This window comes from Panthera onca, chromosome F1, assembly GCF_046562875.1.
Source record: "Panthera onca isolate mPanOnc1 chromosome F1, mPanOnc1 haplotype 2, whole genome shotgun sequence".
NCBI lineage: Eukaryota > Metazoa > Chordata > Mammalia > Carnivora > Felidae > Panthera > Panthera onca.
Genome location: NC_138355.1, coordinates 24,896,258 through 24,918,417, shown reverse-complemented (window position 1 = coordinate 24,918,417; position 22,160 = coordinate 24,896,258). Strand labels below are relative to the sequence as shown.

The window sequence follows — 22,160 nt, the reverse complement described above, 5'->3', positions numbered from 1 at the left end:
AAAAATTTTGACACTGAAACAAATTTTATTAATAAAGAATGTTGAGAGAAGCATACCGATTTAAATACAAAAAGGTTTTTAATCTTGACAACCATTACACTAAAACAGGCTTGGACAATCTTATTCACAATTATTACAGTTTACAGGATATTTAATTAATATTTCCTCTATTTATTCCTCCTCTCCCTCCCATTGCATGGCTCACACCTATAAGAGAAAAAAATAACCAAACTGAATGCATCTTTTAAGAAGTTAGCTCAAAACTGGAGTATTCACTTACCCTAGGTCATTATAAAAATTGTTTTCAATATCAAATATCTAGGTATATAAATATAAAACTGTGTTAGACATTTGACATCTTCAGTGAAAATTAGTACAATTAGATTATTATTTTCATGACATGAATACAATCTTTAATGTTTACCGTAGAAGACATATTAAAAATTTTAATTTTTTTAACTAAACAAAGTCACAAAGCTTTATTCTGTAGTGTAAGAAGTATAACAATAGGCAGAGATGTAACAAATGACTATCTAGTACTAGAACACTTCAGCTTCTCAAAATCTTTACTTTTAATTCAAGGAAGAAATGAATAAATATGAATTCTAAGTACATATTCATTATATACCTATAGTTACAAATCTTTCTGCAAGAAGCTTACAGGTTAGTAAACATCACATACTCAATGTGTAATAATTTAATCAACCCTTGAACATTAAAAAAACCTAGATACAGTTGGAAGTTTAAGGATTAGAAAACTTGTTCCGTGTATTACTATCATACATCCTATCATGTAATCAATATGTCAGAAATTTACCTCTCTGTCTGTTAAACTGACGACCACGGACACCTTGTCTCAATGTTGTCTGAAGTCTTACTCGTCTGAAAGGCTTTGGTTGACTACTGCTAGTATCTAAGGAAAAAAAAAAACACATTAAAATATAAGAAAGCAGGTTAAAAAATAAGAAAAGCATTTACAATGACAAAATCTAGTTACTAAATGCATGGATAAATGCAGAGGTGTCCATTTGTTTCAGTATTTAAAAGTTGTTTCATTTTTAACGAGGGACATTTAACAAACAAAAGAGTAAAATGTAAAAAAAAAATTTCCTTATTAAAAAGAGTGCTTGAGGTTTTTCATTCATTCACTCCACTCATTTGATAAATATTCACTTGGTGCCTATCCAGATCACTGTGCTAGAAGGTGAGGACTACAATAAAATACCACATATCACCTCCCTCAGGAAATAACAGTCCCCTACGCTATAATGTGATCATTATCTGAATCCTCTCGTTTCCAGACATGCCAAATCCAATCATTAGCAAATCTTGCCAGCTCAAATTTATCCCCAGATCTGACCTCTTCTCACAAATTAAACTCTACCAGCCTGTCTAAACATCACTGTCTTAACCCTGAATCAGTACGATATCCTCCAAACTTTCTCCTTCTTTCTGCCCATTACACATTTTCAAATCTCTTATTTACACAGCAGCGAAACTGATACTGTTAAGTCCTTATTACTACTCTGTTTGAAGCCCTCTAAAAAAGCTTCCTAAATCCAGGGCACCCGGGTGGCTCAGACAGGTTAAGCATCTGACTCTTGATCTCACCTCAGGTCATCTCACGATTCGTGAGATTGAGCCCCATGTTGGGCTGCACACTGACAGCACAGAGCCTGCTTGGGATTCTCCCTCTCCCTCTCTCTTTGCCCCTCCCCCACTTATGTGCGTACACACACACACTCTCTCTCTCTCTCTCAAAATAAATAAACGAACTTAAAAAAAAATAAAAGCTTCCTAAATCCATGAAAGCCAAAGCAATTATGATGATCTACTGGGCCTCTCCCCCGGTGCCTCTCTGGTCTTCCTGTGCTCTAACCACACTGGCCTCCTGGCTGACCTTGAATACACCACACTGCTGTCTTAGGGACTCTGCATCTGCTAGATCTCTCACCTGGAACACTCTTTTTCCTCAAAACTGCACAGCTTTTCTACCTTACCCTTTCCAGGTCTTTACTGAAATGTCATTTTCCTAGTAATGCTTTCTTTTGCCTGGCACATGGTGGGCACTGAAATATTTACTGACCAAATGAACAACTGCTCAGATGAGGCAGCTTAGTGTTTTATATTACCAAAAAATGCAGACATCCTAATTTCATAGTATACTATATAAGGGAACAAAAACCCTATCTTCTTATGCAAGCCCTGGTAAGATATAACTAGTGCCCATTCTACAGTTGAAAAGAATTCTCATGGGACATTAGAATATAATTGGAGAAAGAGCACTTCAGTAATTCTATTATTAATAGTTCTGATAATTATGATACTTGAGCCCTGTTGACTGTAATGCATTGAGTTATATAGTTTATATACATTTCTAATTTGACTACAAGATTAATTATGACCATCCATACTTCATAATAAAATAAATGTGCAGGCATTTAAAGTTACTAGCTGTTAAAAGGGATCTGAGCCTTGGGATGTTGGCTCATCGGTTGATGTGTCAGAGAAAAACAGCTGATAGGCAAAAAAGATCTTGAGATAGTAAAGTCCCATGACTGAAAAAAGTTAATAACTGAGCAGATCTTCCACAGAACATGAAGGTTCCATGGCAGAATTTGAGAATTACTGCTATAAACAATTCAAAATAAAAATAATCAGAGTGGATGATGGGTACTATATTTCTTCAATAATAAAAGTAATTCCGTTCCTAAAAACTGTAAGACAGATAAGTTAGTACAGCGTATTATTTTAAAAGTGGAGTCCCTGAAGCCAAACTTCTTGAGTTTGCATCCTGGCTTGCCCATTATTTATTAGCTATGTACTATGGCAAAGTTATTCAACATTTCTGTGCCTCAGTTTCCGTATGAGTGATTACCATGTTGGTTTCATGTAGGAATTAAATAAATATATGTAAAGAGCTTAAACATGGTCTGATACACAATAAGTGCTCAATAAATGTTAATTACTTTTTTAAGAATACCAGATAAATAGTTTCTATTGTAGGAAAGATACATAAAATAGCCTTTTTCAAAGTTAATGTCATGTACTTGAAAAGAAAGCCAAACTTTGAAATTATTTACATCAGTAAATTTCAAATATTTTTTGAGCAACAGACCTCCTACCCTTCAACTCTTCAAATCCAATCTCATGTCAGAACCCCCAAATGTAGAACAAATAACATGAAGCTGCTTTGTTTTCAAGAGGCAGGAGATGTGAAGTATTGCTCCCTAGCTTCCTTCCCAGTGACCAATCCCTCACAGCCCTGCTGCACCTCCAGGACAACCACGTCTTTAATATACCTGATGTCTCCTTTAATGAAATACAATTTCCATTTTAAATAAGGCATTTTAAACTCAGGGAAAAAAGAGAATTATCAATTTGTTACCGATAAATTTGTCTTTTGCAAACAAGCTTGATGTATCGAAGTTGTGCTGTATTCAAGAGCAGGACTTACCTACAGAAGAACTGGAAGGAGGATCCTGACTGGTGGAAGGAAGATCTGACTCATCAGATGCCTGAACAGGTTCTTCTTCCTGCTGGCTATCAATTTCTAGGCCTGCTTCTGAACTAATACTAAGAAAAGAAAATAAAAATTGATTGGTAGAAAATACAAGCTGGTCTTTGAGGTATCCAAAATTGTTCCCAACCTCTTTTTGATATAGTTTATCACTTAAATAACCCCAAGTTCCCCCTAACTCAAGATTGTAGACTCTGACATTGATAATGGTTTATTTATTTTTTTTAAGGGGGCAGGGGAAAAGAGAGCTCAAGTTGCTTTTTCCTTATTCCTCTCTCACCAGGACATGTTCCAATTTTAGTTTCTGCTTCCTTTCTTTGTCGTTTTTTTTCTTTGACAAAGGATGTGCACATTCTTGACATTCATAAGAGATATTACTGAGATCTTGAAATCTCAAAACAACTTTCTAGGAAAGCAGAGCACTAAAATAATTTACAAGTCACAACTATAAACAACTAATTCACCAGGGGCTCTAGCCCAGATGAGACATGCTGTGGGTATGTGATTTCCTGGCTCAATGGCTATAACTTCACCACTCTCTCTCCCACTCAAAAAAGCACATCAAAACGCAAGGAAGGGAGGTAACAATCCAAAAGCACTTTGAATCTGCTCCAGTATTATCATCTGCAAATTTTCGTACAGTCATTAGTAATAATGTATCTGAAAGATGTCTTTCATAACTATGTGTTGAAGTTGAGAAGTGCTAATGAAGTGTAAAGTGCATGGGGCTGAAGTCAAGGGTCAAATCCAGTCTAAGCCAGTTACCAGTGGCCTAAGCAAGTTATTTTAACATGCTCTGAGTCTGGGCTTCCTCATTGTAAATTGGAGATAATACTTTGTAGAGATTTTGTGTGGGTCAGAAACAACATATATAAAGCAACTTGTATACATGGTATGAAATTAATGACAGCTAGTATTCCCAGCAGGGTGTATAACCTCAAAATTAGCAGCACTGTGTTACAGAATTATAGTAAGTCTGCTTTTTCTCTCATATGCTAGAAGTGGCCTATAGTTATGCTAAGAAAATACTGCTAAATAAAACACAATCTTTGAGCTCTACCTAGGAAATCTGGGTGCTAGTTCTAGCTATGCTTCTATGAAGTAGTTCAACTTTTTTATTTTATAAAGAATTAGGTTCTGCCTTGAAAGTTAAAACTTTTCCAAGACCATGGTCTAGTGCTTCTTTGCATTAAATTACTCTACTCCCTCTGGGGTGCCTGGGTGGTTCAGTTGATTAAGTGTCCAATTTCAGCTCAGCTCATGATCTTATGGTTCTTGAGTTCAGCCCCGCATTGAGCTCTGACAGCTCAGAGCCTAGAGCCTGCTTTGGATTCTATGTCTCCATCTCTTCTCTCTCTGCCCATCTCCCGCTCACACTCTCTCCCTCAAATAAACGTTAAAAAAATTTTTTTAAATAAATTACTCTACTCCCTTGACTTAAAAAATACAGATGATGTGTCATGAAATACTTTTGTTAAACTTTGTTTATAACTGATGTATTAAAAAAATGTTGTCAGGTCTTAAAAACTACTAGAAGTTTCTAATTTTTAAGAAGTCACTATTTCAGACATCAAGTTCTAAACGCACATAAAGAATGAATAAATGAGGTTCACTTAAGAGCCCACTACAAAATGGAAAGTGAGTCATTTCCAAATTTTCACAGAAAGACTTCTTACTTAGAGAAAAGTTCAAGCAGCTACATTAATGCAAGGGTACCAGTGACTTTAAAGAAAAGACTGTTCTAGAATACATCATGTAATTTTCAGGGAGATAAACATTTTAAAAATTACTTGTCTGCTGCAGTAACATCCAAGTCCTAAAATATATTACTATATGAAAAAATCAGTCTTCCAAAATGTATAGCTTGGTTTATTTTTGTAATGGGATGCTACTGAAAATACAGCCAAACCCACTGTTTCCTGGCTAAAGGAAAACAAGTGTAAAAGTCTAAAGCAAGCAAAAATTATAAAGTAAACCTTTACCCTTCAGATTCTGCCTCCACAAATACTTCATCTCCATCATCACCTGTTGCTGTTTCATTTGTTGTGGATAAAGTACCAGTGGACGTTGTCACCATTGGAACCGACTGAGAGGCGTGCTCTGAAGCATCAGAGGTGGTACTCTCAGTAAATACGGTCACTTTAAAATGAAAAGAAACGACAACTTTAACTTGGTGGCTTACCAAATCTTTAGCCAGAAGATGTCTCACAGGTTCCCCTTTTACCAAGAATGCACGTAATCTACCAATCTGCCTGTGATACTTACCAGGGGCTGCCACTTGTAGAGGTGTGGTGGGAACACTTCGGCCACCTGACTCTTCTTCATGAGCTAGGAAGAGGGGTGTTTCATACATTCCTAAACCTAAAGACAATTCTAAATATTAATGAATGATTGAAAGAACATAAAACTGTCAATATGCTAGGTATCTGAAAGAAAAAAAATGAATCAGTGGAGACACACAAGTTTGCTGTAGCCCACTTATTTTGCACATCAGGCAAAAATCAGTCTCTCAAAATGTAAATGTAATCGAAACATATCCTTTAAGTTCACAGACACTCAGAAGCCTTTAAAAAAGTACCTAAGATGCTAGTCCTGTGATTTCATATAAGCTAACTTTATGGAATACCCAACTAAATCAGGTCCTATGTTAGAATCTACTCACCAAAACTACAAGATATGACTCTTCCCCTTTTTGTTAAAGAAACTGAATTTCAAGGAGGCTAATCAACTTTCCCCAAGTTGCAAAACTAGTAGGTGGTAGCATTCCAATTTAAGCCTAGACCTGACTTCCAAGCCTAGGAATTGTCCTATAAAATAAAAAATCATATAAGATTTGAATTTATATAAAAGATACAGTATATGGCTTATATGAGGGTTGTAGATTAATCCTTTATTTTGGGCTTATAAAAGTAGTATGCTTTCCTTATTCACTTACAAAATGCCATACAGCTTCCCACAAATATAGTTGGTTATATGGATGCCGACTGAGGATTAAAAGGTAATTAATTCCACAAAAAGCATAATTCATGTTTAACAGCCAACTAGTATTACTTAACTTAGGAGTCATTTTATGCCACATATTTTACACATTTTATCTTTCTTACTTTCAATGTCAGTAAACAATATCTAATTAATTTTATACCTTTAACTAGAAATGTAAAGTACCAAACTAAACATAAAACATGCTGCATTCCTTCCAACAACTTTAAAATGGCTCATTGTACCTATGTTCAACAAATATTCCTGAATAGTTTGTACACGTATGACATATAGGAGCCAGAAGAAATAAAAATGTAAAATCTGGTCCTTATGCTCAAAGATCTGAGAACTTTGTTGGAAAGGTAAGATTTATATGTAAGGCAATGTTTAACAAGTAGTAAATACAGCTTTTCCCAAAAATCTGCAGAGGAATTACTTAGATATCAATTTTTAAAAAAAGTTTGTATTTGCTCACTTAAAAAAAATCACATCAGAATAGCTTATTACTTGAATATGTGCAAATCCAGGTGATCTAAGCATTTATTTATCTATTTACCTCCTTGAGAAGCAAGCTGGCCAAGATCAGAGTGACTTGAACTTGTCTGTGGCATATCTTCAGGTGGCCCAAACCGGAATCTAGGAACACCAGCAACCTGTGGGGAGCTAAATAGACAAAAATGAATTTAAGATAAAACTTAAAGTTACTTTGTTTAAATCACAATGATGGGAAACAATATAGAAGGAAGAATAAGCACAAAGTAGGAAGAAAACAGATTAGAAATAAAATTGATTACAGAAATCCTTATAAAAATATTTTCAAAATATCAGTTGTCAATGAATTTAGTAGTAAGATTACATGTGATTTATATATATTTAATTTATCGGTAACTTTCAGCTCTCCTGAACTATGCCTCACATTTCCTGAATCTACTGGATCTCTATCTCCACGTAGATACACTGAAAACAACACAAATCTAAAATGAGAAGTACCAAAAAAGAGTTAGAATGAAGTCATGAGACAAAGTCTTGTCTTGGTTTTCACTGTTGAGTCATAGATAAGTCAGCTCTAGCCCACTTCCTCTCCGAAAGAGCTCATCACACGGCTCCCAAGGTCTAGAACAAGTCTAGACCCTGTTAGATGGCTAGAAACTTGTCTTCCCCTTGTCCTAATAACATTATCATCCATCTGCCTGCCCATAATCCAGGGTATACAACAGCATTATCTCTTTGCCCACGCCTCACCCTACCCTTCCACCTTCTTTCACTAGCCAGCCACTAATGTTTATGGATTATTCCTCTGTGTTACTCTTAAATCTATTTTCTTTTCCATGTCAACACTATTGCTTTAGTTAAGGATGCTCTCTTTCAGGTGGATTGTTAAACTTATCTTCATAAAATTATTAGAACCTTGCATTCTGACCTATGCAAGAATCTGCTGACTGGCTGTCACTCAGAACCAGCTTACTGGAGTCTCTTTCTGATAGGCTGACTTCCAGAAGGGAAGGGCAGACACTGATCAGTTGGCTTGGAAAAGTGTGTTAACCAAGATGAGTTATGGTTAATTGAGCAAGTTTAAAATAGGCTTTGATGGGCATATATTATATGGGCATATATTTTCCCAAGTCTCTGGAACTTTTTCATTCTGGTATTCAAGTACATCCTATTATGCACCTAATACTTTAGCTACAATTAAACGAGTACTTTCACATGGAAAGCTTTTTTATCCTTTAAGAGAAGTGGTTTGGCCCAAGTTAACACAGGTTCTAGAGCCAGAATGACTGGTTCGAAATAATAAACTGCCATTTTCTTGCTGTCTGTTAATATCTCTGTGCTTCCTTATATGTAAAACAGCAACAATAATGGTGTCTAGCTATAGCTATAAAGATTAAATAAACAGATTCATGGAAATGCTCAAAAGTGGTAGGTAATTCTTTTCCAAGACTCAATTCAGTGTTGTCCCCATTAAGTCTCATATTCTTTTCCCCTAACTTCTTTGTATTAAAAAGCCTATTGCTTATCCTTTTATTCTCCTAGACTGAGTAGGTGACAATTAGTTTCCTCATATGCTTGGCTTTTGAAATAATGCCATCCTTCACGATCACTGCCATTACCAACACTTTATCAACATCTGCAAGGCATTTACTACATACCAGGTAATATTCTAACCATGTTAGTATAAATCAGTTCATTTAATTCCCACAACTTCTATGGTACTAACTACCGTATTATGCCCATTAGTAAAATGAGAATAGAGAATAGAATAGAGAACCTAAATAACCTGACACAGCTGGCAAGCAGTACAGCTAAGTTTCAAACCCAGGCATTCTGACTCCAGAGGCTGTGTTCTTAACCACTGTTATAATGCCTTTAAATTTCAAATTCCTAATGGAAGCAACTATATTTCATTCACCTTTATATCATTTTCCCCAACACTACATCCTCAGCCCTCCTACCCCAGTGCTCAGGACACAATTAGAAGACTCAATAAGTAATGAATCACTCAAATATAAACAAACTGACAGGGAAAAAGGAAGAATATGATTAGTTACAAAATATGTTTCTCGTTCATTAACTTACTGAATTGCTTCAGCAAATCCATCAGTGCGATGTGGTACCACAAGAGTTGGAGTACTGGGAACTGTTCTGTCCTCATCATCAAAAAAGTGCTGCTGCTGAAATGAAGGCAGAAAATGGGAATCAACAGGCACGACAGAAACACATGTATGGACTACGTAAGTATGTGCTGAACAAATGAGTCACTTTCACATAATGGGTAGATAGTTACCATGCCACCTATTCCCGGAGTCAACTGAAGCCCACGTCCTACAGACTGCCTCCGAGTCATCTGAATTCTCTGTGTCAAGAAGGGAATTACATTTGTTTTAAGGAATCAGGCAATGAAACAAGAACCAAATACCAATAGATACAGCTTACTACACTGATCATAACAGCACTGAAATGTTAGCATATAATGTAACCATCAGGGTATCTTTTCAGGAAAAATTGCTTATATTTGCACTGAAGAAATCAGTTTTAAATAGCGATAAATTTTTAAATGTACAGACTGTAATATTAACCAACAAATACTTTATTAACCAAAAGACAAAATATTAACCAATATTTAAAACCAATCTCTGATCCTATTTTATTTGTATGTAGCTAATTTACTTTCTATTTCCTTAATTTAAGACATTAGGGAATGTGCCTTTGGATCTTAAAGCTTAATTATTCTTTGTAGCTCAAACAGCAATATGGTATTCACATAAACTGTTGCCCAATTTAGGCAATTCTGAATTGGTAGATTTGGTATATATTGCAGGATCCATACACAATCCATTAAGGCTATATTTTTACCTAATGAGGTTATCTTCATCTGTGGTATTTTAGAAGAATCTACACCTGACAGTTTTCAGTACACTATAATGCAGGGTAAGAGTCAAGCTAGATTAGTAACAGCCTTTGTAGTTTTCCTGCTGTTTCTGTAAGTTTCTGATTAAGAGATGTTCAACCCTATTACAAAGAGTGCTACATGCTAAAGGGTCATGAACGCTTTCATTAATTAGGAAAATGAAAATTAGTATGTATGAATGAAACAAAAGGAGAGAAAAAAATGTTCTGTTAAGCAGAATAGCAATTTCCTTTTGAAGAAAAAACATGCGCACCATAGAAAAGGAAACCTTCCAAATACATGGTGGTCTACTGCTAAAATAAAATTTACTTTAATTAAAATCCCAGAAACCCTTTTCCTTTTTTTAACCTTTAGAAAAAGTGACCAGACCTTTATTTGTTATGACTGTAACCATTTCAATTTATACACAACTTTTAGTAAGCCTTGCCTTTCTAAAACTTGCTTCACTTATGAAGTAAATTACTGCCATATTTTAAGGAAAAGAAGTAAGAGATTAGTTTCAGTTCAAAAAACTTTATAAAAATATGCTAAAATGTTAAAAAGTTCATTTAACTTCTGGAAAAAATTGTATCTAACAGAAAGGAGGAGAGATAAAGCCAAGATTTTTAGTTTATTTTTCAGATTGACCAGTACTTTTAATACCTGAACTGGTGGTCCCAATTCTTGAGGTGGAGCATGAATGGTCAGGCGTGGGGGCAGAGGGTGTGGAGGGCGTCTCGGAGACTGAGGTGCTCGAGGAGTCTGTCTTTCAGATGCTGATGATGGCTGTTGTTCTCTAGAAATGTCCTGGGAAAAAGATGGCTCTGCAGTACCTGCATTGCCTTCACCTAGAGGAAAAGAGAAGCTTATTTTGAACTATTAAATTTATCACAGAATAATTTGGACAATCCCCTAGAAGTATAAATTTTGCCACTAGGAATGTTCACCTCACTAATACTTTCAGAAGGAAAGCAGTGAGGTGTGGACAATGGGAGTGCAATTATCAGCTGTGCAGCCTTAGGCAAGTCCCTTAACCTCTCTGAGTCTATTTCTCTGGTCGGTTAATGGAACCAGCTAAAAAATACTTCTGTATTTTCGGTTTCTTAAACTTGTAATTTCAATGTCTTGATCTTCAGATGTCTAGGTCTTCTACATACATGGTAAAAACAACAGAAGCTGTTTCCCACTGGGAAAGTAAATAGGCTATCACAGAATTTAGCAGTTTTAAAAGTCTGAGGTCTGGAATCAGATTCTAGCTATAACATTTAATAGCTATGTGATCTTTTTTTTTTCCTCTTCTTTTTTAAGTAATCTCTATGCCCAATGTGGGGCTCAAACTCACAACCCCGAGATCAAGAGCTGCATGTTCTACCGACTGCATGTCCTGAGCCAGCCAGGTGCCCCTCTCAGATTCTTAATTGGTACCTAAACTGATAAGCTCATTGTAAGAATATAGTTGACTATTGAACAACACGGGTTTGAACTGCACAGGTCCATATATGCAGATTTTTTACAGTGCAGTACAATAATTATATTTTCTCCTCATGATTGTCTTAATAATGTTTTCTTTTCTCTAGCTTACTTTATTAAAAGAATACAGTATATGATACAATATATAAAAACATGTTAATTGTTTTATGATATCACTAAGGCTTCTAGGTCAACAGTTAGCCATTAGTAGTCAAATTCTGCGGGGGGTCAGAAGTTATACTTGAATATTTGACTATACAGGGGGTTTGGCATCCTTAACCTTGGCACTGTTCAATTTAATATTAAGTACAGTTGCTCAGGAAAAGCATTCTTTTTGTAACTTTTTGGCAACATACCAAATACATCCACTAACTTAATTTTATCCAGATTACTAGGCCTATTTTTGTTTGATTGTAAAAAAGAAAGTCTCCAGTAAGTATTCAATGAACATCTATTATATGCTTTGTATCTAGAAAAAAAATGGCTACCAACATTGGCCCTGAAAAGACTTAACTTTCAGTGATAATACTTAAAAGGGCAAAACATATTTCTTCCTGTATCCCAACTATGTGACACATAAGATGTTTCTTAAATCTATGAAATGTTTTATAAAATGTAAATTATGACCCCAAATTATCATTAATCTCTCTCCTTATGCCCCTTAAAAAGTAATACTATGTTTTAGTATATGGTTTAATATTCATTAGTTTATTTTTTTTCCTAAAAAATTTAAAAGCTGAAAGGTTGCCTATGCCCTTGCTTTATCTTAATTCACATGAGCACATACCATGCATTTATTTTTTAAGTTCATTTATTCATTTTGAAAGAGAGAGAGAAAGTAAGGGAGAGAAAGGTAGGGAAAGAGCGAATCCCAAGCAGGCTCCGCACTATCGGCACAGAGCCGACGTGGGGCTTGAACTCACAAACTGCAAGATCATGACCTGGGCCAAAGTCAAGAGTTGGATATTTAACCCACCAAGCCACCCACAAGCCCCATACCTTGCATTTTTAAATGTGCAGGTTTATACAGAAATTCAGACACAGTTTTCCCAATAGTCCACATATATAAGGCTTTATTACATTACCCTTTATGATTTTGGCTCAGTATTATTTATAAAACCAGGATATTAGACCAGATGATCACCAATTCTTTAAAACACATTTAAAAATGTTCTAAAATAAATTTTTCTATGATTTCCAGAATCCTTTAATACCTACAACATTTCAGTGAGGTCTGGACTCATCCTCTCAAACATTTAACAAAAAGCATGTTACGATGACCACAGTATCTTTTATTCAACGGAAAACCAGTAAACATTGCAAAGCTCCAACACCCACAAATCCTAAATGTACAGCTTGATTTAGATGACCTCTTCTGGCTGTGAACTGCTATTACCACTGTTAGAGGCCCCTGACTGAAGTTTTTCCACTTAATAAAAACAGCAGCAACACGTTACATTTACAATACTTTACAGACTTCGGAATGTTTGAATCTTACAAAAGTCTGATGTGGCAGCAAAGACAGTATAATGACTTTAGTGATAAATATAGTGGACTTTACATGAGAGAATAACAAACCTAGAATAAGCTAATCTCTTGCTTGCTAATTTACTAACCAAGTTTCATTCCTTACATGATAATCAAATGCTATCCTCGTTTAGAAGATATTACCAGAAATATTCAATTAAAAAAGGTCTCCTTAAAAAAAGTCTCACCACTGTTCTGAGAATCAGCAGCTCTCTGATTACTTTCACCTCCACCCATACTTTCTTCTGTTTCTGTACCTGGATCAGTTCCATCACCACCCTAAAAACAAAATATGAGGAGTAAGTGTAAATATATTAGTTACCTTAAAAACATCATAACCAAACTAAACCACAATAACAACAAACAAAAAAACAAATCCAAAGGTCTAAGAAGTGTTAGTGTTCTGACAACACAGGCCTCTGTATACCCTTGGAAAACAGTTTTTCTAGCAAGTTCTTAATTCTAGCCACTTACCTCAGCATCATCAGCTTCATATCCATCATTGCCATCTGCGCTACCAGTGCCTTCGTTACTATCTTCACCCTCATCTCCCATCCCTGTGTCATCCTCATCATCATCCTCGTCTTCCTCATCTTCTTCATAATCCTAGCAGAAAAATTCCCAAGGAAAAACAAAGATCTTTGATGTAGCACACATATTCTGCACATCCTAACGGCGTGTTTAAAAATTTCAATAGGGGCGCCTGGGTGGCTCAGTCGGTTGAGGGACCGACTTCGGCTCAGGTCACGATCTCACAGCTCATGAATTTGAGCCCCGCGTCGGGCTCTACGCTGACAGCTCAGAGCCTGGTGCCTGCTTCTGATTCTGTGTCTCCCTCTCTCTCTTCCCCTAACCCCCTTGTATTCTGTCTCTGTCTCTCTCAAAAATAAATACACATTAAAAAAAAAATTTCAGTGACACACCATTGATCAGGATACAGGAGTTGTCCTGAGAGTTATATGGAATTATGTCAGTGGCAGCAAATAGCACAACTGTGAGGTTTACTGGAATGAGTACTATAATAATCAGTTCTGTATCCTAACTGTTGACATGAGATCAGTTCAAAGATCAAAGCTCCGAGATGTCCAAAAAGTGTTAGGTGGTCCACTTGATTCTCAATTTAAAAAGTGGCACTGAAGAAAAAACATGATGGAATTATACTAAACTATGAGCCTTTAAAAACCACTGTTTGATTAATGAAAGAATCTCAAATGAATGGTTATCAATAAGGATTAATTCCCAAAATAAAAAATAAAGTTTCACTTAAAATATGCTTCAATTAGCAAAAAACCAAACACACACAAAAGACACAAAAAAACCTTCCATTATTTTTGAAAAAAATTATGTGACTAAACAAGAAAAAAAAACCCTTTTTTTATCTCCAGAAATGATAGAGCTTACAATTAAATCCAGTTAGTTGTCAGTATCAGTAATATTTAAAACTAAGTTCAATTAATTTAACAAATTTAGCAAATCCTAAAAGGGCTTAGCAATTAAAAAAAAAGATGGACTTTTCATCACTTGTTCTATGCTCAATTCCATTATAAAATGTTAATTTCAGAACTATTGGGATAAAAAAAGCAAAATAACCTATTTAAACTGACAGGGAAGCAGATGTTACTGGTTGATGAATTAGCAGTCTTAAGGATTGGAGCATTTCATCCAGCAGTTTAAAAATAATGAATGATTTACCTCATGTTCTCCATCATTTTCATCATCATCCTCTTCTTCATCGTCACTGTCAATTACAATGACATCATCTCCTTTGCCTTGACCATCTTGGGATGAAGTTGTCGTTTGCTGATCTGACTGAAGGGGTCCAAGGTCTATTTGTAGAGACTGAGAGGTTTCTTCACTGTCTTCCATCGGAGTATAATCTCCCTGGGTAACTCCCTTATAAGAGTGAAAAAAAAAATACAAAGAAAAACAATTTTTTTTAAAGTAAAATATACTTAAAACTATCAGTGAGATACTGTATATCTAAGACAAAAAAACACTTGTGGACTAGTAGCATTTTGTTTTTAAAACGTGATTTTTAGGGGCGCCTGGGTGGCTCAGTCAGTTAAGTGTCCGACTTCGGCTCAAGTCATGATCTCACGGTCCGTGAGTTCGAGCCCCGCATCGGGCTCTGGGCGGACAGCTCAGAGCCTGGAGCCTGCTTCAGATTCTGTGTCTCCCTCTCTCTCTGACCCTCCCCCGTTCATGTCTGTCTCTCTCTGTCTCAAAAATAAATAAACATTAAAAAAATAAATAAAAATAAAATAAAATGTGATTTTTATTAAAAGAAGAATTAATTTGAAACACATGCTAAAGAAAATAAATCGGGTTTCTTTACCGTCTTCTTGTAGAGGAAGCATTATAAACCCATTGAGTAATACTCCAATACAAAAAAATGCATATATACAGATATATGTGTATGCAAACCGGCATGATAGTGTACATCAGTGTTGTCCAACAGAAACACAATGTGATCCACGATGTGATTCACACATGTAATTTTCAATTTTCTAGTAGTCATTTAAAAAATGAAAACAAGTGAAATCAGTTTATATTCTTAATATATACAAAATATTATTTCAATATGTAATCAAACTAAGAATTTTTAAGTAGATATTCCACCTTTTAAAATTTATAATTAAGTCCTTTATTATCCAATGTAGATTTTTTATACTCACAGTCTATCTCAATTCAGACTAGCTCTATTTCAAGTGTTCAACAGCCAATGTGGTTAGTTGACAGTGTAGTTGCAGACCAAAGTCAAAAAAAAAAAATATTCACAGGCTTGCAACTTATTATTATCAAAAAAGAATTTATTCCCCAAACCAGAAATAGCTTGGAAAACACACTAAACAAAATAAGCTATTATTATTGTCTTTTTTTAAAACAGCTGCCTTTTTAAGACAATGTTTACTTATTTTTGAGGGAGAGAGAGAGAGACAGAGGGAGAGAATGAGTGGGGGAGGGGCAGAGAGAGAGGGAGGCACAGAATCCGAAGCAGGCTCCAGGCCTCGAGCTGTCAGCACACAGCCTGACGCAGCGCATGAACTCATGATCCACAAGATCATGATGGGAGCCAAAGTCGGATGCTTAACTGAATGAGGCACCCAGGTACCCCTATTATTATGGTCTTTTTTACAAAGGTGCTGCTATCCCTAATAACTCAGTATACTGTTCTCAAACCATGTTAAAGACATTAGACGTGAATATAATTCTTTGCTTAATTCACCCTCACAGTTCTATCTTGTTAGTCTCTGAAATCAACTGTAATTTAAGCTTTATTTTTGTTATTTACTATAAAAAATTAAATAACTATTTTTTGGTTAAGCACTCAGCAAAATCTATTTTTTATACAAGCCCAAAGCAATGTCTTGTGAATTCCTTCACAAAGATTATATTTGCTGTAATGGGAAAAAATGAGTAATTTATGGTATAATTAAAAATGTGCTTCAAAGTGACAGGCTTATTTCAAGAAAAGCAATGCTTACAAAGAACATCTGCTTCAATGTCAGAAAACCAGAAAAATGAACTGTTACACATTAGTAGATAATGCTAAAAGTGGAATGGAATGCCAAATGGTACTTCTGAGTCACAGGCAATTTTGCCAATCTCAAGAAAAAACTTTGTACAGAAGACTTTAGTATAATTTGACCAAGTGTGGCAAGAAATTAGAAATTCAAGTATTATTTCAAAACTGTTATTATGCTTTTCAGATATGACACTCTGAAAGACACGTGAAATGGAGGTCATTTAGAGTACTATGCACTCATCTTTAAGGTTTAGTTTTCTGCTTTAATTAAGGAAAATAGGGAAAATTAACTTAAAAATTAATACATCTAAGAAACCAAAATTCACTTGCAATCTATGGTTGCTTATGATCTGCTTGAAACAATCCCTTAATTTTATATAGATAATTTTAGAATAAATGATCCTAAAAATTTATCCAGACAGAACATACTATTTCAAGCTGAGGAGTATAACTAGAAACTAGACAGCCTAAGTTTAAGTCCCAGCTCCAGTGCTATCAGAAGTTGAGTATGTTACTTACCTGAGCATCATATAATAGGGCTGCTGAGGATTAAATTGGCTATTAACTGCTAATTTCTTAGAACACTTGGGATGCACAGTAAGGAATTATATTAATTATCAGTTGTTAAACTATTAATATTACTTTATTATGAATTCTCAATTATTGTGGCAGAGGGATGAAAGAAAAGTAATAGTACCTAAAACAGTATCTGTTACAGTTTGTCAAAGCTGATTTCATTCATGAAATGCAACAATTTATTACTTTAAATGTTTTACTTACTTCTCCAATGGAATCTTGAGAATCTTGGTTGTATACTTGAGTCTCTACCTCTCCATCAGTACTTTCTTCTGCCATAACTTCTTCCTGAATAATAATACAAAGTGTGTTAACCAGATCAATTCACTAGATGAAGAGTCACCTGCTCAGCTAGTTTTCCCAAAATAAAAACTTAAATCTATAATTTTATGAAGCTGCTCTTACATTACATACATACAGCAGAAATGCTCTTACATTTATATGATATAACCAACCACAGTTCTCTTCAGTATAAACAAGTTTATAAACGCTAATTAAATACATGCTAATGAAATTAACTTAGTAGTTTTAATGTTTCATGGTAAAACTTAATTCATTACAATTTTAGCTTCAACAAAAGAAAATAAAGGAACACAGTTTTGGTTAATCTGAGAAAAAGATGGCAGGTAACAGTTTAAAATGTCCATGAGATGATAAACTCCTTATTCTTTGATTAGAAAAAATAACCATTCATTCCATTGAAATGGAATACAACTTAAGTTTTTATAACTGTCTTTTTTTAATTGAAATGGGAAATAATTCAGTCAAAACATATGCCAAGAATTATAAACAAATGTTGGCAAAGCAACAATACCTGAGCTGCCAGTTGAAGCTTTGCAGTAAGTTCAACAAGAGTTTTCCAAGTAATGGATTTTGGCTCCAACAGGTCCATGCACCTAATAATGTGACTGAAAGACTTACCTCAGTTCCTACAGGGGTAACACTTTTCAACTTCTTTGGAAGAGGCATTTCCACGGTATCATCAGAGACTTGGTCTGATGCTTCTATGGTGCTATCCTCTTCCTCTTCACGTGTCCGTTTAGGCAAAGAAGAACTTGGGGTAGCCGAAACTTTGAAATTACATAATTAAAATCTTGAATTAGAGGATAACAAACTCAATGAAACAAAGTTAGTTTTTGAAACATTTTGGTCGTTTAACTGAAGAAAGATACAGTAAACACTTAACTGAACAGTTCAACGTAATTTATTCCTGCTAATATATGTGTAAGCAAAGAGTAACTGGGGTGCCTGTGTGGCTCAGTTGGCTAAGCGTCTGACTCTTGATTTCAGCTCAGGTCATGATCTCATGGTTGTGAGATGAGCCCAGAGTTGCACTCCAAACTCTGTTTAAGATTCTCTCTCCCTCTCCCTCTTACTCTCCTCCACACACCTGCTCTCAATCAATGGTCTTATACTATCAATCTTAAATGTGGTTAATAAACCCCATCAACTTTTACAGCAATGCATTTGATTCACGGTGTACTGATGCATAACTGCTATTCACAAAGTTTACATAGGGCCTTCTATTGCTATAAAATCCAAGACTCCTTGGATAAAAAAATTTACACTGTTTGTTTAGATTTGAAAATCCTTATATGGTCTCCTACATGTTTTTTTCCTCTCAGGACCTGTATTAAGTTACATATAATGTTATGGGGTTGTATCACCTTTAAAACCAGTCAAAATAACTGGAAGAGAAGAAAGATCTTAATGACAAAAATGAGTGATCTAGTAGTAAACACGAAATGAAGTGTTAGGAATCCATTCATCCTTCTTAACCCCATTTAGAAAACAAGTATGTACAAAGAATACTCAAGATGTGTATCATATCCAAGAAAATATAATGCACAGGTCTACTCTAACTTGCTTTTAAAATTATCAAAAAAAAATTAAAAATTAAAACAAAATAAATGAAATTAAGCTTACCAGTGCCAAATACTGCTGTGGAAGTAGAAGGCCGCTCAACTGGCGAACTCTGTACAACTTCTACTATGTTGGGGGACAGCTCTTGATTTGCAGGCTCTATCTGAGGATGACTCTGCTGGGTGGGTTGCACAAAAGCTGTAGCCTGCGTTTGTTGCTGAACGGTTAAAATGGGTTGAGGGATCGAAGGCTGGACATTAGGACTAGTAGAACGAACAGAACCACTTGCACTTCCAAACACTGGAACATGTTCCACAGGCCCTTCTGACTGCATCGCTGAAAAATAATTATAATATTTAATATATGAAGTTTCCTATTCTTAGCAAACTTGGATTTTTCCCTCCCTACTATGTTACAGGTAACATTTTACAGTTATTTGTGTATGTATCTCTCACCACTCACTAGGCAAAAACAGTGTGGGTAAAGGTAATTAATGTATTCTGAATTTTTGTGTTGCCTATGTGACTGACATGGTAGTGTGCAGTTTGGTGGTTGAATTAAATTAGTCTCTGAAACTCTTTGCATCTATGATTTTATTTAAATCATAACCAAATAAGATAAATTAAGAAGATCAAAGACAAATTACACAGTTTTATTATTAGTAATGAGTAAGAAACTAGCCATGGGAACAAAGTGAAGAAAATACTGAAATGGTCAGACAGTTTCAGTGAAAGAGTGGTGTCTGCGTTGAACCAGTGGTTTAGTATGCTTTCCAAGGTGGCTTTCATATCATCTTCCTAAGCCATTAGAAGTAAATATGTTGGCCTTAGAAAAACATGCTATGTACTTATAGGTGTGTTATTTTCCTCCTCCTTCAGCTTAAAAACAATAACAACAACAACCAAACAAACAAAGCAGAAAGAAAGGGAAGGAAGGAGGAAGGAAATTCACTGCATTAACAAGTATCCTGGGAGGCACACACTTGAAAATATTAACTGCCCACTTTTACTATATGTTTGTCTTTAGCTTTAGTGGAAGCCTCATTTATCCTTGAACTTACTGTTATCTTCTCATAACAAATTTAAATGAGTAGTCAGTATGATCAGATTTATTATTTTACTTACCTTCCTGTGATTCCACTTGTGTAGTGGGCATCACTGTAGCTGTTGGGGTTGTAGTAGGATTTGTAACAGTTGCAGGTGTGACCATTGGGCGGATACTAGCCCTGGGTGTTGACTTATTCCCAGCCATAGCTGCAGCTGTCACTTTACTTGGAGTAGACACAACAGGAGTTGGCTTGATATTGGCTGTTGGTGGGTCTGATGTGCTGGCACTTACAGAGGGGAAAATGGAAGAATAATGATTCATATAAAGTTACTATAAATACTTCTTATAAAGTACATATATTCTATCAAAACAAAAAGTGCCACATAAAGTAATCTGGATAAAGAACAAAACTGGAGGTACCACAATCCCAGATTTCAAGATACACTGTAGCAGGTACACCTGGGGTGGCTTAGCTGGTTAGGCATCCGACTCTTGACTTTGGTTCAGGTCATGATCCCAGGGATGTGGGATCAAGGCCTGAGTCAGGTTCTATGGGGCTGACAGGATGGAGCGTGCTTGGGATTCTCTCTCCCTCTCTTCGCCCCTCCCTGCTCACATGCACATGCTCTCTCTCATATAACTCTTAAAAAAAAAAAAAAAAAAAAGGATATACTGCAGTACTCAAAACAGTATGGTACTAGAACATGAACAGACACAAGATCAATGGAACAGAATAGAAAGCCCAGAAATAAACTCATGATTATATGATCAATTAATCCATAACAAAGGAAGCATGAATACACACAGAGAAAAAGACAGTCTCTTTAACAAATGGTTGAGAAAACTGGACAGCTATATGCAAAATAATGAATTTCTTATACCACACACAAAAATAAACTCAAAATGGAATAAAGACCTAAATATGAGACTTGAAACCATAAAAATCCTGGAAGAGAGCACAGGTAGTAATTTCTCTGACATTGGACATAGCAGCATTTTTCTAGGTATGTCTCCTGAAGCAAGAAAAGCAAAAGCCAAAAAGTTAAACTATCAGGACTACATAGAAATTAAAAAAAAACAACCCTCTACACAGCAAAGGAAACAATCGACAAAACCAAGACACTGTACTGAATGGAGACGATATTAGTAAATGATACATCTGATAATGAGTTAATCTCCAAATCACATAAACAAATAATTCAATTAAAAAATGGGCAGAAGACAAGAACAGACATTTCTCCAAAGAAAACATACAAATGGCAACAGACACATGAAAAAGTGCTTAACACGACTAATCATCAGGGAAATAGAAATCAAAATCAAAATGAGATATCACCTCATACAAATCTGAGTGCTAGTATTAAAAAGACAAAAAATTACAAGAGTTGGCAAGGATGTGGAGAAAAGAGAGCACTCATGCACTGTCAATAGGACTGTGAACTGGGGTGCCTGGGTGGGTCAGTCAGTTAAGTGTCCGACAATGGCTCAGGTCATGAATTCGCAGTTTGTGAATTCGAGCCCCGTGTCGGGCTCTGTGCTGACAGCTTGGAGCCTGGAGCCTGCTTTGGATTCTGTGTCTCCCTTTCTCTCTGCCCCTCCCCGACTATGCTCTGTCTCTCAAAAATAAAAAAATGTTAAAAAGAAAAAAAAAAAAAGAATGTCAATTGGTGTAGCCACTCTGGAAAACAATATGGAGGGCCCTCAAAAAATTAAAAATAGAATTACCATATGATCCAGTAATTCCACTAGTGGGTATTTACACCCACTGAATATGAGAACACTAATTGGAAAAGATATATGCACCCTTGTGTTTACTGCATTATTTACATTAGCCAAACTATGAAAGCACCCCAAGTATCCATCAACAGATGAATGAATAAAGGAAATATGGTATATATACACAGTGGAATATTACTCAGCCATAAAGAAGACTGAAATCTTGCCATTTGTAACAACATGGATGGATTTAGAGTGAAATAAGTCAGCTAGAGAGAGATAAATACCATATAATTTCACTCCTATGTGGAATTTAAGAAATAAAATAAATGAACAAAGGAAAATAGAGACAAAAAACAGACTCTTAAATATAGAGAACCAGAGGGGAGGTGGCAGGGTAGGAGGGTAAAACAGATGAAGGGGATGAAGAGTACACTTATGTAGTGATGAATAACTAAGGTAGAGAATTGTTGAATCACTATATTGTATCCCTGAAACTAATACAATCCTGTATATTAATTACACTGGAATTAAAAAGAATAAAAACA

General features: G+C 35.5%; 1 protein-coding gene across 2 annotated transcripts in view; it reads right to left on the bottom strand.

The window, feature by feature from the left end:
• Positions 1 to 5: 5 nt before the first annotated feature.
• Positions 6 to 22,160, bottom strand: part of TPR (translocated promoter region, nuclear basket protein) — a 69,668-nt gene continuing 47,513 nt past the window's right edge. The window contains exons 37-52 of one of the 2 annotated variants that reach the window (XM_060643688.3): positions 19,974 to 20,182; positions 18,913 to 19,185; positions 17,908 to 18,056; positions 17,191 to 17,274; positions 14,577 to 14,777; positions 13,359 to 13,490; positions 13,073 to 13,163; positions 10,551 to 10,735; positions 9,285 to 9,353; positions 9,077 to 9,171; positions 7,056 to 7,162; positions 5,786 to 5,881; positions 5,503 to 5,659; positions 3,458 to 3,576; positions 818 to 913; positions 6 to 207 (exon numbers count right to left, since the gene is read on the bottom strand). In XM_060643688.3, coding sequence (XP_060499671.2) covers positions 152 to 207; positions 818 to 913; positions 3,458 to 3,576; positions 5,503 to 5,659; positions 5,786 to 5,881; positions 7,056 to 7,162; positions 9,077 to 9,171; positions 9,285 to 9,353; positions 10,551 to 10,735; positions 13,073 to 13,163; positions 13,359 to 13,490; positions 14,577 to 14,777; positions 17,191 to 17,274; positions 17,908 to 18,056; positions 18,913 to 19,185; positions 19,974 to 20,182 — 2,119 coding nt within the window. In that variant the 3' untranslated portion in view covers positions 6 to 151. The remainder of the gene's footprint in view (positions 208 to 817; positions 914 to 3,457; positions 3,577 to 5,502; positions 5,660 to 5,785; positions 5,882 to 7,055; positions 7,163 to 9,076; positions 9,172 to 9,284; positions 9,354 to 10,550; positions 10,736 to 13,072; positions 13,164 to 13,358; positions 13,491 to 14,576; positions 14,778 to 17,190; positions 17,275 to 17,907; positions 18,057 to 18,912; positions 19,186 to 19,973; positions 20,183 to 22,160) is intronic. The other variant, XM_060643689.3, reaches the window with a different exon arrangement.